Source organism: Tachyglossus aculeatus, chromosome 9 (genome assembly GCF_015852505.1).
Source record: "Tachyglossus aculeatus isolate mTacAcu1 chromosome 9, mTacAcu1.pri, whole genome shotgun sequence".
Taxonomy (NCBI): Eukaryota; Metazoa; Chordata; class Mammalia; order Monotremata; family Tachyglossidae; genus Tachyglossus; species Tachyglossus aculeatus.
In genome coordinates this window covers 3,568,748-3,584,481 of record NC_052074.1, presented here as the reverse complement: position 1 = coordinate 3,584,481, position 15,734 = coordinate 3,568,748, and the positions used below count along the sequence as shown (strand labels likewise).

Below are 15,734 nucleotides of genomic sequence, written 5' to 3'. Positions count from 1 at the left end.
TAAATGCCATTATTATAATTATTATTAATCCCCATTTTTTACAGATGAGGTAACTGAGGCCCAGAGAAGTTGTGACTTGCCCAAAGTCACACAGCTGATAATTGGAGGAGCCGGGATTTGAACCCATGGCTTCTGATTCCAAAGCCCTGGCTCTTTCCACTGAGCCAGGCTGCTTCTCAAGTGCTTCTGGCACTTGCGCCCGGAGGCCGAGGGTGCTTTCAGCAGGAATCCCCCCGTGCCCACAGCTGGCAGAGGGGGCGACCAGGGAGTGGGGAAGTGGCTACCAGGGGCTGGGCAAGTGGCAACCAAGGGCTGGGCAGGATGCGAGCAGGGAGGGCCTTCTGCTTCTTAAAGAAGCAGCGTGGCTCAGTGGAAAGAGCTCGGGCTTTGGAGTCAGAGGTCACGGGTTCAAATCCCGGCTCCGCCAATTGTCAGCTGGGTGACTTTAGGCAAGTCACTTCACTTCTCTGGGCCTCAGTTCCCTCATCTGTAAAATGGGGATTAAGACTCTGAGCCCCCGTGGGACAACCTGATCACCTTGTAACTTCCCCATCGCTTAGAACAGTGCTTTGCACATAGTAAGTGCTTAATAAATGCCATCATTATTATTATTATTGTCACTTCACTTCTCTGGGCCTCAGTTCCCTCATCTGTAAAAGGGGGATTAAGACTGTGAGCCCCCCCGTGGGACAACCTGATCACCTTGTAACTTCCCCAGCGCTTAGAACAGTGCTTTGCACATAGTAAGCGCTTAATAAATGCCATCATTATTATTATTATTAAGTCACTTCACTTCTCTGGGCCTCCGTTCCCTCATCTGTAAAATGGGGATTAAGACTGTGAGCCCCTCGTGGGACAACCTGATCACCTTGTAACTTCCCCAGCGCTTAGAACAGTGCTTTGCCCATAGTAAGCGCTTAATAAATGCCATCATTATTATTATTATTAAGTCACTTCACTTCTCTGGGCCTCAGTTCCCTCATCTGTAAAACGGGGATTAAGACTGTGAGCCCCCCGTGGGACAACCTGATCACCTTGTAACCCCCCAGTGCTTAGAACAGTGCTTTGCACGTAGTAAGCGCTTAATAAATGCCATCATCATCATTATTATTATTCTGCAAGCAGGGAACTCGCCAGGACGCAACGCCCAGGCTGTGTTTGCAACGGGTGTGGACCTTGAATTGCGGGGGAGGGAGAGAAGGATGCCCCTCCCTCCATCGCCCAGCCCTCACCCACACCCAGGCCCCTCCCTTCTCTACACAACACACACATCATCATCATCAATCGCATTTGTTGAGCGCTTACTATGTGCAGAGCACTGTACTAAGCGCTTGGGAAGTACAAATTGGCAACATATAGAGACAGTCCCTACCCAACAGCACACCCACATACACACCCTCTCCGCCCTCCCACCGCGGGTTGGTTGTGCTGGTTGCCCAATTTGGGTCTTTATCGGGTTCTAAATAAAATTCCTCCGGGGGGGGCCACCCGAGGCCGGACCCACCCGGGAGGCCTGGAAATCCCCCCCTCCTCCCCAAGGCCGGGCGGTGGGATATCCCCAGGGAAAGCCCCTTTGGAGACGCCCCCTTTCCCAACCCCTCTACCTCCTCTTCACTCCAAGGTTTGGCTCCCCCCCGACTCTTTTGGACCCCAACTCCCGCTTCCCCACGAGCCTCTGGTCCCACCCTGGGGGTCCTCGGGGGATCCTCTTTGGGGGGGGAGTGGGTGGAAGGGGAGGGGGCGATGGATGGGTGAGGAGTGGGTGATGCGCCTGGCTGTGGCAAGGAGCTGGGCGTGCTCAGTGGTAAGAGGCAGAGCGGGGATTGCACGTTTGCTGGCTTTGCGGCAGGTCCCAGCCCCTGCCCCGGGGTCCCCCCCCCCGTGTCCCCCTCCCCAGCTGAGCCGACCTCCTCCCGGGAGCTGTCCAAAAGCCCCCCACCGCGTTGTAGAAGAGAAGCAGGGCGCAGCGCAAAGCCAAGGCGCGCAGCTCCATCGCGCTGCAGCGGGCCCGGCCCCGCCCTCCTCTTGCGGAAAGGCGGCCCTGTGGTCATGTGAACCGGCTCTCCCCTTCCTCCTCCTCCTCCTCCTCCTCGTCGTCCCCCCTCCCCACTCCTGGAGAGAGACGCTCAAGGCTGACGGCTTCGGAAAAGGCAGCGGAGGCGGTCGCCTTAGCCCCAGACAGAAGGAAATTGGCTCCAGCCGGGGCTTGCCCCAGGTTCTTTCCCCAGCTAAAGAGGGGTGGGGACCCCCAGACACCCAGGCAGGTAAAGAGCTCTTTTGCCGGTGGGGGGGTGGAGGGAGTGGTGGGAGGAGGGGAGGCCCTCCCCCTTTCTCCAGGGCAACTGAGTCAGATGGTGCCACCGGTCCCCAAGAGAGAATTTGTGCGGGAAGGGCGAGGGGGATCGTTTGGCGTGGAAGGCTTTCAGTGGGGAAGGTGGAGAGGGGATGAGAAAGGTTAGATGCAGTGATTTATGAGCCGTAGGGGCGGGAGAAGAGATGGAGGGATTGGGGGTGAGAGGGGGGGAAAAAAGCTGGGAGATTTTGCCCTTCCTCGACATCCCTATCTTCCTGGCAACAGCTCTTCTTCCATCCAAGCAGGATACGGCAGGCGTCTGCACCGGGAAACCGCCTGGGGAATTGGTGGGTGTGATGGGATGGGAGAGGCAGGATGATATTCCCCGTTTCGGAGAGGGGGCCGGCACCCTGACAAAGCGGTCCCTTTTTTCCATGTCCAAAACAGTTCGGGTTCTTGCTGATGGTAGGGTTTTTTTTTTTTTTCGGGGGGAGGGGCGAGAGGACACGCTGGAGGAGGGTGTGATAACCAAAAACATTAAAATAAATATAACCGCAGCCGGCGAGGGGGGAGAGGGGGGTTGTTTATCGATCCTTCCAGGAGCCGGTGAGTGAATTGGATTCTCGAAATGGAAGGAAAAATTAACGAGGCTGTTCCGTCTGCTTTTGAATTAGAGCGCTTTCCTCCCCTCTCCTCTGGCTGCAGTGAGCCTGCTTTTCCGACCTTTTTATTTCATGCTGTAATTTGCGAACTAGCCAGGTCTTTTCCCCCCACCCACCCACTCACCCAAAGAGAAGCCTGCCTCTCTCTCTATCTTCCCCCCCTCTCTCTCTCTCTCTCTGTGTCTTTCTCTCCGCACACATCCACACACACCCCTTGTCTTTCCTCTGGGTGTGAAACGTTTGGGGGGTTTTCTGGGTGTGTTTTTCCCTCGGTCCCTCGAAAATAACTCAGGAGCTGATGATTCGTGGTCTCTCTCCCTGTCTGTTTTGGATAAGAACAATTAAGGCCTACTGTGTGTGTGTGGGGGGGGGGGGGTCAAGTGATTTTGCTGATTTCGCATCATGCAACAACGAACCCCAAACCGAATTCGAGTTTTATACACATACACACACCTCCCCCCACCAATCCAATGTGGCCTCTAAAACACAAAACCGCAAATGATAAACCCACCCTGTTGTATGGGTTTAGTAAGTAGCAAATGACTCCCTGGAGTGGTCGATGGGGTGGAACGGATCAATTTATCAGCCCTAATCAATCACACCTGGGATTTTATTATTATTATTTTAAGAGGAGAGGCACCCACATTTAGCACAAACACACACAGACCCAAACACGAGTGGTCGAGAGGCAGTCACCAATTTCATCTAGGAGCAACTTGCGATGGGTTATCCTGGCTGGCTCTCAGCTGACACCTGTAGGGATTGCTCTGTACTGAAGAGAAATGCTCCAAGGTCCCTCCCTGTAGAAGCAGCAACACAATGCGGTGCAATAAATTACTGCTAGTTTCTGCTTGTAAAAAAAAAAAAGTGTTAATTAGACAGTGAGCTTCTGTGTCCAGATGATAAATTAGTAGTGTGCTCTCTTGACATAGCGAGCTAGCGTGTTTTGGAGGCGGAACTGCTTCAGGTTGGAGGATATTGCCTTGCTTTTGGCAAAGAAAGCGTTAGGCGCTTATTTTTGTGTGTTTTTTTAATATTTCAAGAAAGGGGGGAATTAGGGATATAAAGCGAGGTAGTTCATGGGTCTGAATAGGGTCCTGGTTAGGGCTAAAGGGAGGTAATTAAGGGCTAGGGTTTGCCTTTCTGAGCCTCAAAAACAGGAGGGCTCCTGCTGTTTCATTTGGACAGACTGGGCCTGGAGGCCGGCAGGGGAGACGGGAGAGGATCCGGGCGAGTGGGCAATTTCACCCCCGTGCTCACGGTGGCCAATATTACATGTCGGCCCCACCCCCGGAGGGTTTAACCCTTTCTGTGAATCCAATTGAGGTGTGGAAAATCTACAGCACGTCAGCTTCTGGTCGCGTTTTTTTGTCCACCTGCAACGGAACGCTTCGGCCACGAGAGGAACTGGAAGGAAATAGTTGGTCATTCCGGGGGTTCTCCTTAAGATACCGCTTGATCTCCTCTCCCCGCCCCCCACCCCCAAAAAACACACACACCACACCCTCCCTCCCTCCCTGGGGAAGAAGCCGGGTTGTTGGAGCCGCTTTGGCCGAAAGAGATTGATATTATCCACGAAGCCGGTAAGCGGCCTTTGGACGGATGAAACCGGAAAACAGCTGTAGGTCATAAGAAAAGAGAAAATTGTGGTCATAAGCACTCACGTTCAGAGGAATGCTGAAAACGAGTACAGGCATTGTACCTTCAATTTTTTAAGGCATCCTTTTATTGTAATCACTGAAGTTCAAGGGAGTGCTGATAAGGAGTACATGCAACCTCCAAAGATTTTTTTAAGGCGTTCTTTTATTGCAATGAGAAAAAAAAATTCAACCTAATCTTAGAAATATTGGTTAGATAGTCTCTGACCTCAGCCTGCTTCGACCTGAACTGCCCATTCCAGCATGGACCTGCGAATCTGTAGCGGTTATAGCTCAGGGGTGGTTGTTAGGGAGCCGTAGGTGATAGAGATCCGGGGAAACCAAAAGCTAGGAGAAAGGCAGTTTTAAGATAATCAGATAATCAAGACTGCCCTCCACACTGTAAACTCGCGGTGGGCAGGGAATGTATCTGTTGTCTTGTTATATCGTCCTCTCCCAAGCGCTTAGTCCAGTGCTCAGCACGCAGTAAGCGCCCAATAAAAACGGTGGATTGATTGACCGATGATAAAAATATCTCCTTTCTAGGTTAAGCCACGATCCCGGGCAGGGCCATCGCCCCGGAGGCTCGCACGTCTTGAGCGGGGGCTGAATTTTTCTTTGGCTGATTTGCAGATTCCCGGGAGCTATTCCGAATCCTTGCAACCGATCCGGCGCAGGAGGAGCGGAGCGAGGAGGGAGCCGTCGAGTTTCGCCCATCAAGTGGGCACCGAGGGGGGCGAAGGCTCCCGGATTTCGGCCCCCCCTTGGGGGTCTCCGTGGGCAGAGCGGTGTACAGGGGTGAAGACGCATCGACCAGCACAGCATTGTCCCCTCGGAGCCGGGGAAGCCATGGAAGGCGAACCCGGAGCCCTGCCCGGCCTTGGGAAGTCTCGGATCTGAGGGGGAGGACCCCCTCCCTCTTCCTGCCGTCCTGGGGGAAAAACCCCCTACGTCCCCCCCGGAGGGAACCGTACCGCAGCTGGAGAACATGTGAGCAGGCCGTCTAGGCCAGGCGCTCTCGGGGATTTCGGTGCCTCGACGGGGCGTCGGGATTTGGAGGTCTCTGTGGCTGGGGAGGGAGGGGAGCCGTGCCCACCCACTCGTGTTGGCTTCTGGATCCCTGAGATCACCCCGCCGCGCCCCCGTCTCCTCCAGTGGCGCTTCCTCGGTGGCTGTCGCCTCGGCCTGAAACTGGGGGGCGGCGGGGGAGGTGCGCCCAGTTGGAGAAGGGCACAAAGCCGGAGAGGACGCCCAGCTGGAAAAGGGCGCACGGCTGGTGGGGGGCAAACAGCTGGAGAGGAGCGCATAACCGGAGAGGGGCACCCGGCTGGAGAGGGGTGCATAACTGGAGAGGGCACCCGGCTGGAGAGGGGCGCATAACTGGAGAGGGTGCCCAGCTGGAGAAGGGTGCATAACCGGAGAGGGACGCCCAGAGAGGACACCCAGCCAGAGAGGGGCACCCAGAGAGGACTCCCAGCCGGAGAGGGGCACCCAGAGAGGACGCCCAGCCGGAGAGGGGCACCCAGAGAGGACTCCCAGCCGGAGAGGGGCACCCAGAGAGGACTCCCAGCCGGAGAAGGGCACCCAGAGAGGACGCCCAGCCGGAGAGGAGCACCCAGAGAGGACTCCCAGCCGGAGAGGGGCACCCAGAAAGGACGCCCAGCCGGAGGGGGGCACCCAGAGAGGACGCCCAGCCGGAGGGGGGCACCCAGAGAGGACGCCCAGCCGGAGAGGGGCACCCAGAGAGGACGCCCAGCCAGAGGGGGCCACACAGAGAGGACGCCCAGCCGGAGAGGGGCACCTAGAGAGGACGCCCAGCCGGAGGGGACCACACAGAGAGGACACCCAGCTGGAGAGGGGCACCCAGAGAGTACTCCCAGCCGGAGAGGGGTGCCCAGAGAGGGACGCCCAACTGGAGAGGGCACCCAGCTGGAGAGGGGCGCATAACCTGATCCAGAAAGGGGCGCGCAACTGGAGAGGGGCGCAGGCGGCCAGCCTCTCCCCCCCCCCCCTTGCCCCGAGTCTCCCCTCCTCCTGGCCCCCCCGGCTTGGGGGCCCGGGAAGCCTCCGACCCTGTCTCCCCCGACCCCCCCCGGGTGCGGCGCCCCGGGCCCGGCCCCGGCCCGGGCCATGGGGACAGCGTCAGTCCTGCGGCGGGGGGGCTGCCTGCTGGCCTGCCTGGCCCTGCTGCTGCTGGGCTGCGGGGCGGAGCTGGGCAGCGGGCTGGAGTTCCCGGGCACCGAGGGCCAGTGGACGCGTTTCCCCAAGTGGAACGCCTGCTGCGAGAGCGAGATGAGCTTCCAGTTGAAGACGCGCAGCGGCCGGGGCCTGCTGGTCTACTTGGACGACGAGGGCTTCTGTGACTTTTTGGAGCTGGTCCTGACCCGCGGGGGGAGGCTGCAGCTCAGTTTCTCCATCTTCTGTGCCGAGCCGGCCACGGTCCTGGGGGACACCCCGGTCAACGACGGCGCCTGGCACGCGGTCCACGTGCGGCGCCATTTCCGCAACACCACGCTGCTCGTCGACGGCGTCGAGGCCAAGTGGGTGGAGGTGCGGTCCAGGAGGCGGGACATGACGGTCTTCAGCGGGCTCTTCGTGGGGGGGCTGCCCCCCTCCCTGCTGGCCGCCGCCCCCCTCAAGCTGACCCGCGCCTCCGTACGCGACCTCCCACCCTTCCGAGGCTCCATCCGCGACGTGCGCGTCGACCGGGTCCCGGCCGTCCCCGTGGACGGAGGCCTGGTCAGGCTGGACGATGAGCCCCCCAGCGGGGGCGGGGGCGGGGATCCCTGCGAAGAGGAAGGAGACGGGGGCGTCTGCCTTAATGGCGGCGTTTGCTCTGTAGTGGACGACAGGGCCGTGTGTGACTGTTCCAGGACCGGCTTCCGGGGCAAGGACTGCAGCCAAGGTAAGGGCCCGGCCAGGGTCGCCGCCTCAGGGGAGAGGGGAGGGCAGGGCTAGAGCCTTGGTTGGCCCCCTCAGGAGAAGTACCTTCACACCCTGCTCCCCAAATCTGGCCCCTTCCGGTCTCTTCTTCCACTCACCCTCCTTCTGCTCTTGCCTTGCGCCCCTCTTTCAAAACCCACCCCCATCCCCCTGGTTTTGGCTCCTCCTGGTCTCCCCTTTCTTCCACTCTGTCTGCTCTTGCCTTCCCCCTCTCTTTCAACACCCACCTTCACCCCCCTGGTTTTGGCCTCTTCTGGTCTCCCCTTCCCCCCACCTCCTTCTGCTCCTGCCTTTCCCTTCTCTTTCAACCCCCCCTCCCCGCCCCCCTGGTTTGGGCCCCTTCCAGTCTCCCCTACCCTTCTCAACCTCCTCCACTCCCGATCTTGGTCCCTTCTGGTCTCCCCTCCCTCTCCCACCACCCTCAAACCCTCCTACCTCCCGATTTGGGCCCCTTTCAGTCCCCCACACCAACTACTTCCAAATTGTGTTCACTTTCAATCTCTCCTCTCCCCATGGTTTCTCCCCTGCTGTCGTTAACTTGTCCTGGACAGGTTCCCAGCTTTAACACACCCTATTTGGCATCCAACATCTGCCGAACACTGTCTTAAACACTGGGAAACAATGCCCAGAAACATGAGCCATGGACTCAGCGCCCCCCCCCCCGCCCCTCCCCTTCTCCCCTTCTGGGCACCTGCCAACCTTTCCCCAGGCTAGATTAACACCCTGGAGGGCAGGAATATTGCCTGCTTGCTCTGTTCCACCCTCCCCAGTGCTTAGAGTAGTGCTCTGCACTCACTAAGTGGTCCATGGTTTGATTGGGCCTTCTGGGGTCGACGCTTGAAGTCTGCTCTAGTTTCCCAGTCCTCTTGGAGGTCGCAACAAATTCAACTCTCCCTACAGTTGTATTCTCTTACAATGCCCCACCTCCTTCCCAATCCACAATAGTTCCCTGGTGCTCCCTCGGGGCCCTGGGGTGCTGTTTAGGGAAGCTAGATTGGAGAGGCCCCTAGAGAGATTGGTCCTGAACTTCTAGAATAAGACCGAACCAGAGACTCTGGGGATTAATTCTGGGGCCTACTGGAGTGATCCCAGGGAAAGAGAAAAGCTGGGATCTGCCATTTTTAGACAGGGTTGGGGTCGGGGGTCAGATTTTTTCTTGGTGAAAGAACAGTGGGGAGGGAAAAGGGTAACCTCTTGGCCGGAAGGGGAGTGCTACTTGAGGTCGTGCTCATCTCACGTGATTATGATGGAGACCAGCACATGCTGGGATTCAACTTAAACAGGGCATTGGTGTGTCCCCCACCCCCTTGCTTTAGAAGAGGCCGGATGGAAGCCAGGTTTAGCTCTCTGAAAATGCCCCATCTCTACATAGTGCATTTCCCAAGTGGTACCCAGCAAACAGGTGGATAAAATGAGGAAGACACATATCCGGGTTTGGAAGTGAATGAGAGTTGACACGCCGGGAGCTGTAGTAGAGGAAGAGGAGTTTACTACGGATGCTCTATTCTTGATAGACTCCCTTGGGGTCAGCGATTTCCCCGCGGTTTCTGTTGTCAGTGGCGGAGGTGGGTGGGGTGTCTTCGGAGGGAATGCGGAAGTGGCTTCAAAACTGCTGATCTTCTGACTTTTCTTCCAATAATTTTTTTTCAATCGAATTTGTTGCTGCTTCGAAGCTGTAGGGACAGGAGCTGCAGATAATTGGGTTACATGAACGGCATTATAAAACAAGATCAGGTACACAGAAATGATTGTTTCCGTGGAAAAGCTGAGAAATGTGATACATCGCAGGATCAAACGAGGGAGAAAAATTATTGAGGCGGCCCGAGTTTTGAGTCGTCAGAAAGTATTTTCCCTTGAGGAAGACAACATTTTTTGCAGTTGCTAATGCAGTTTCTGAAGCTTGAGGGCCTGAAGATCACTCGGTGGCAGGGTTTTAATCCTGGGCAGCCCTCTTTCTCACTGTCAGGGCCTAGGCACCCCGAGTATTCTGTTAGCATCGCTCATCCACTTGTGTCTGCCATATGCTTCCACTGGTGACTTTTTTTACTCTGACAGGTTGTTCAGGTCTTCCCCCCACAAGAGTCAGTGGCAGCTCAGTCAGCTGTTCCTACCTCTCTAATGTTAGGGTGGGGTGACCCGTGGTCATCAGGGAGGTGTGACAAATTGGGTCTCTTGGCTCTGGTCTCAAGCGCCTGATGAGGTTTTCTTTCATCAGTCCACTTCAACTCATGCCCACCCTGGTGGATTGGCCACAGAGTTTTCCCCCCTTGAGATTTAGCCCTTCCTGCCTGCGAATATAATAGTGATGCTGCTGCTTGGGAGGAAAACAACCTCTTTTGTGAGTTGTGGCGAAAAAAGAAAGACAGGTGCAATAGGTTGGCACTAGTAAAAATAGCAACTGCACAGTCTGTCGATTAGCAAATGGAAGGGAATACCAAACACACACTTTATTTTGGGAGAAACCATGCTGAACAACAACACCCCCCTCCCCACCCCTTATATAAAAGAGATGTAATGCAAGGAAGTGAAGAGTGTGCGGCACAAATATTCCTCCCTCAAATGAGGAAATTCCTGTGAAACAAACAGCTTGTGCGTATGGGTGGACTTTGAAATGAATTGCTTTTCCTGGCCAGATTGGGTGCAGGGAAGAGAAGGCGGCTCAGATTCAGTTGCGCGTATTTCGTGGAGAAAACACAAAACCGCGTCCAGTGGAAACCCTGTCACTTGCTGTGGGGCAGGGCTCTTGGCTGAAGAGGAAGTTGCCAAAGAATTGAACAAAATGCACCGAGCTTGGCAATGGGATGATTGGTAGAGTTGGAATGCTGAGTCACTCGCTATCTCTGAGAACCTATAGTAGAGTCAAGCCTAGAGCTCAGACTTCCTGGCTCCCAGGGCTAGTTCTCTTCTCACTAGACTATACTGACAGCCTGGACATCCCGGACAGATTTCCGGGGGAGGGACCTGGAAGAATTCCAGCCAATGTGATGATCCCAAATCCTGGCCCCAACTAGCATGGAGTACCACCATTTGAAACTCCACCAGGGCTGTGATAGTTTCTGTTCAGCCTGACTCTGCCAGTTCTGGTACTTGCAGTTTGCAGGCCTATGCCAATCATATGTCTTTTTTCTCTTTTCTCTCCTCCTTTCTCACCCCCCTGCCACTTTTTTCTGATCCCCTAATGGGTGGTCTCTGGTTTTCTGTGAGCCTGTGGTCTCCCATGGCTTTGGCTTTGTGGACCAACTGAGTGTTTTTTCTAGGCCTCCTTAAAATCAGCAGCCTTTTCCCTCCCTCAGGCTGTGCCAGTACCTTGACATGGTGGGGATTCTCTACTTGCCTCCTTAGCTCTTCTGTCCACTTTGCTCTTCCTCTTGCCTTTTTTCTGGCTCCCCCAAGTCCAGCCTCCTGCTGCCACACAGCAGATCTCCTTGGTCTGGCCATTGCTTCCTGGCTTCCCCACTCCCAGTGGACCTCGGGATGTCCACCCGGGCCTGGCTACCGGCTGACTATTTTTGACTGCACGCAAGTGCTCGGTGATGGTGGGACAGAGCCTTCCCACAACTAGTGTTTATGATAGGAGTCCCCCCTTTTGTGGCATCTGCGAGGGACCCCCCTGGGTCTGTCTTGGAGCCAGACAGTAGCTCTTATTGTGGGAGAAGTGCACGGCACGTTCATTGTGTATTTCAGCCTCACTCTGGATTCCCTGCTGTTGTACATCTCTCCTATCTAGGTGCTGAACTTGGGTTTTAATATTTTGTAAGCTGTTTTCTCACATTGATTGCTCACTATTTTCCAACTATGTGCAGTGGGTTCGGTGCTGTCCGGGACTTTAGAAGACTGTAATTTCTGCTCTCAAGGAGCTTAAGTACTAAAAGGGAGCCCATGTAGGAGTGTGTGTGTGTGTGTGTGTGTGTGTGTGTGTGTGTGTGTGTGAGAGAGAGAGAGAGAGAGAGAGAGAGAGAGAGAGAGAGAAAGATTGGCTTGATGGTTTTTTTTACCTATTGTATAGCTCCAGAAAGAGAATCCTTACCCTACCTGCTGTAATCGAGGAAGAATTTCTGGGGAAGGCAGGGACTCAGAGATAAGTTTTGAACTCTCTCTTGTCTTTGAGTTCAAAGTGGAGGGGCAAAGGCTTCAGTGGAGAAAAGGGAAAAATGTTCAAAAATTGTTCAAGACCTTTGTCTGAGAGCCACTGTGCCAACCAGTGATAGAACATTTGTTAGAACATTTGCAAAGGAAAGGATTTTTTTTTTCTTATTCGGGGGACTTGGATCCAAATGCAATGTTCCGCCGCTTTCAAAGCCTGGCAGGAAATGGGATCTTGGATTCCAGGCAAGTCGACCTACTCATCAGAGAGTGTGTCCGGCCTATCAAATCCGTGTTTCCTGATCAAAGTGGGTTAGCTTCACGGACGTCCACAAAGGCCATTGAATTTGGGTTTGTTTTTCTTCTCCCCATTTTTGAAAAGCACTCTCTGTCCATTCAGAATGGCCCTACAGCAAAATTTAGTCGTGGTCCTCCTCACCAATGCAGAGAGGTTACCTTGACCCAAATGATCTGGAAAAGGTAAATATAAAAACTCACTTTGCCCCTGCCCTACCCCAGATCTTCAACTACGACCCTTGGGAACTCGCCACCAGAAGGCTAGCTTTCTCTTCTGGGGCATCCGTAGAATCCTGCTGAATCTTCTCTCCTCAGACTCCCTTTCCCTCCATTTATTTCAAGACTGTTTCACTGCCTTCTTAAGCTTATTGCCCTGGTGGCATAACCGAGCCCCATGATCAGCTGGAAATACGATTTCCCTGAATCAGGTTGGCCCACGCCATCTCCCCTGAGCCTGGAGATGCTTCCCCCAGGAGAGTAATTAGAGGCTGGAGAAGGGGAAGACCAGGAGCAATAGTGAGCTTGGTTCACAAGACCTAATCGGTTTCTGTCTGATTTCACCACGACGATCTGTCCTTGGTACTGAATCAGCCCTGAGACTCGGGGTCACCTCAGAGAAAAGAATAGATCGGGACGATTCAAAGGGTCAAAGAATCCAAAAGAGAAAAAAAAGGCCATAGTGAAGCAGAGGGCTTGGGACACTTCCATTCACACGAGAGATCTTCTTGGAATCAGTCAGACCCAACGGGCATGGGTGGGTGCCTTCTCTCTTCTATAGTAATAATAATAATAATGGTATTTAAGTGCTTACTATGTGCCAGGCACTGTACTAAGCGTTGGGGTGGATACAAGCAAATCAGGTTGGACACAGTCCCTGTCCTAAGGAGGGTTCACAATTTCAATCCCCATTTTACATATGAGGTAAATGACCCAGAGAAGTGAAGTGACTTGCCCAAGGTCACACAGCAGATATAATAATAATAATGATATTTAAGTGCTTACTATGTGCCAAGCACTGTTCTAAGCGCTTGGGGAGATACAAAGTAATTCCCTCCTCCTGTCATTGCCTTTTCTCTCTCATTTTTTCTTATGGTATTAAAGGTGTCAGATATTGGACTAAGCGCTGGAGTAGATACAAGTTAATCAGGTTGGACACTGTCACTGTCCCACATGGCCTCACAGTCTTAATCCCCATTTGACAGGTCCAGAGAAGTCTGGTCCAGGTCCTGGGGTAGGAGAGGTCCAGAGAAGTGAAGTGACTCATCCAAGGTCACACAGCGGGCAAGTGACGGAGCGACCTTCCCCTAAAATAATTCCAGAACTCTGCTTTGCCCTGATTTGGATACAATAAGAGTGGGAACTTTTCATTCAGAACCCTGCACTTACCACTCTCACTGTACTAGTATTGATTTAGACTTCTCTTAGAAATTTCAAATATCTGAAGTGTTTGTTTATCTTTTTCTTTTCCTTTTATTGTCGATGGGTCATCCTTGGGTTCAGGCATTAGAATCCGGCCTGGGCTGTATTCACTAGGCCACACAGCTTCTCAGCTCCTTCTCCCTCCAGCTCTCCGTCACCCAGCCTTTTGTATTCAACATGATGTAACTCATGATGCAACTCGTGATTGAGAGGCTGCCTGTGGAGATACCCTATGAAATATTGTTTCACTTCTCGAGAAATATCATATAAACATTTTAGCCCTCACTAAAGCAATCGTCACTTTCAAGAACATTTTTCAGAGTCGCCAGAGAAATATATTCACAAAAGCAAATTTCAAAATAAGAGGTATTTTACATGCAAGGCCTCTAGCCCCTGCTCATGTCCTCCATAAACCCTGCCTGTCTGCAAGAATCTGCTCTGAGTAAGCTATAGGCTTCTCTCTGGGGCTGGTCAGTGATTTTGCAATAGAGTGGGCCCCAGGCCTTCCTCCTCATCAGCTGTCTGGTTGGTGTGGAAACATGGTGTGAGTCCTGGCATGAATGGCACCACGAGGCAGGCTTCAGTGCACACGTGATGTTGTGTCTGCTAGATGTCCCCAAGCCATGCGGTCTCACCTCAATGCCATCCCTCCCTTGGGTTCCAGAGCCGGATGGATCGAGCCACCTGGACAGTTCAGTTTGTGGTATTCTGCTGATTTGGAAGCATGGCTCAGTGGAAAGAGCCCGGGCTTCGGAGTCAGAGGTCATAGGTTCTAATCCCAGTTCCGCCACTTGTCTGCCGTGTGACTTTGGGTAAGTCACTTAACTTCTCTGTGCCTCAGTGACCTCATCTATAAAATGGGGATGAAGACTGTGAGCCCCACATGGGACAACCTGATTACCTTGTATCTACCCCAGTGAGAACCACAGAAGGTAGGAAGAGCCCAGGCACTCCCCTCAACCACTGGGCTTCCCTACCCTCTGGCATGACAGGGTTTCAGCATCCCATTGAGCGGTCAACAGGCAACGGAGTAAGGGCGCAAACTCTTCTCATCCCAGTCCGGCACCAATGTCAGGGCTCCTGCCTTCCAAAGACAGCATGCAGGAGGTGAGCTGGACCCGGGGAGCAACAGAGCAGGAGAAGGGTCTGCCATGTGTTTGCCTCTGGGCATCGAATCTTTGTAAAATGAAGAACTTTTCCGGGGAAAAGCAGGTTTTTAGGGTCCTGGGAGGCTGGCTCAACTGCATTAGAGTCACCTCTTTCTCCCTTCTGGTTTGGCACTCATGTTGCCCAGTAGCTACCATTGGTTGTGTTAATATTGGCTTTCCTTGAGGTTGAGGATTCCGAGTATTTCTGTTATATTGTTGTAGTCTCCCAAATACTTAATGCAGTGTTCTGCACACAGTAAGTGCTCGATAAATATGATTGACTGACTGACCCTCAGAAATTGAATGTGGGATTGGGTGGACTCTCAGACCAGTGGTGGCCTCGTTTATCCATGTCCACCCAACCCCTGCAACTAGGCAGCAGGAGAATCTAATTTCATCTTCATCCTTCTCTTTGGACGTTTATTCCGGGAGCAAAGATCACAGTCAGCACCCTGCTTTGCCATCCTGTAATGCTGATACATCTCCGCTGCAGTAGAAGTGTCGAGGCCGGTTGTGTTCTTGGCAGGAATTTCCCCATCATCCAATAGGCTGATTATTGCAATCAGTACTATTTATTGAGTGCCTGCGAAGTGCAGAACACTGCACTCTATTCACCTACTTCCCCTGGCCCCTTCAGATCCATCCAGCCCTGCCCCTCTTTTAAAGCCCTCCTAAAGGCCACCTCCTCCAGGAAGCATTCCATGATTTCTCCTCCCTCCCTTTCCCCTAGGCACACCAACCCATCAGCAACCTTGTCACTCACATTTCTGTTCTTCATTGGGTTTTTTTTCTTCATTCATATCTACTGTCTATTCCTTCACTCAACCAAGTGATATTTATCCATTTATGTTTCTCATTCACCCTTCAGACTGTGAGCCCCTCTAGAGCAGGTATGATATCTTGGGCACATTTCTGTGGTTCCCCAGCACCTCATGTTAATCTCTGACATTGTACGCTCCTGTGTATAGGTTTATATCTGTGGAGGGAAAGAGAGCCATTTTTGAAAAGACTGTAATCCTCTCCATGGCTGAGGTTACGGTTGTTGGATGCAGGGCTCGTGGGTTTTCACTCAGTCAGCCTGTTCCAAGTCTTGCTCTTGGCATTGCAGGCTTTGGGAAAAATCTCTGCTCAAGGACAGAAATCATGGGACTGGTCTGTTCACTGTCATAGTCTTCCAGCTGCTGTCCACTGCTCTAACATGATACTTGAAACTGCTTCACTGCCTCTTCGATTCACCTATTCTTCCCTCCAG

At 53.4% G+C, this 15,734-nt stretch overlaps 1 protein-coding gene across 21 annotated transcripts in view; it reads left to right on the top strand.

The window, feature by feature from the left end:
* Positions 1 to 2,104: 2,104 nt before the first annotated feature.
* Positions 2,105 to 15,734, top strand: part of NRXN1 (neurexin 1) — a 683,270-nt gene continuing 669,640 nt past the window's right edge. For 10 of the 21 annotated variants that reach the window (XM_038751829.1, XM_038751832.1, XM_038751812.1 and 7 more), the window contains exons 1-2: positions 2,106 to 2,264; positions 5,226 to 7,497. In XM_038751829.1, the coding sequence (XP_038607757.1) occupies positions 6,723 to 7,497 (775 nt within the window). In that variant the 5' untranslated portion in view covers positions 2,106 to 2,264; positions 5,226 to 6,722. Of the gene's footprint in view, positions 2,265 to 5,225; positions 7,498 to 15,734 lie in introns of all 21 variants that reach the window. The other 11 variants (XM_038751828.1, XM_038751831.1, XM_038751822.1 and 8 more) reach the window with 2 other exon arrangements.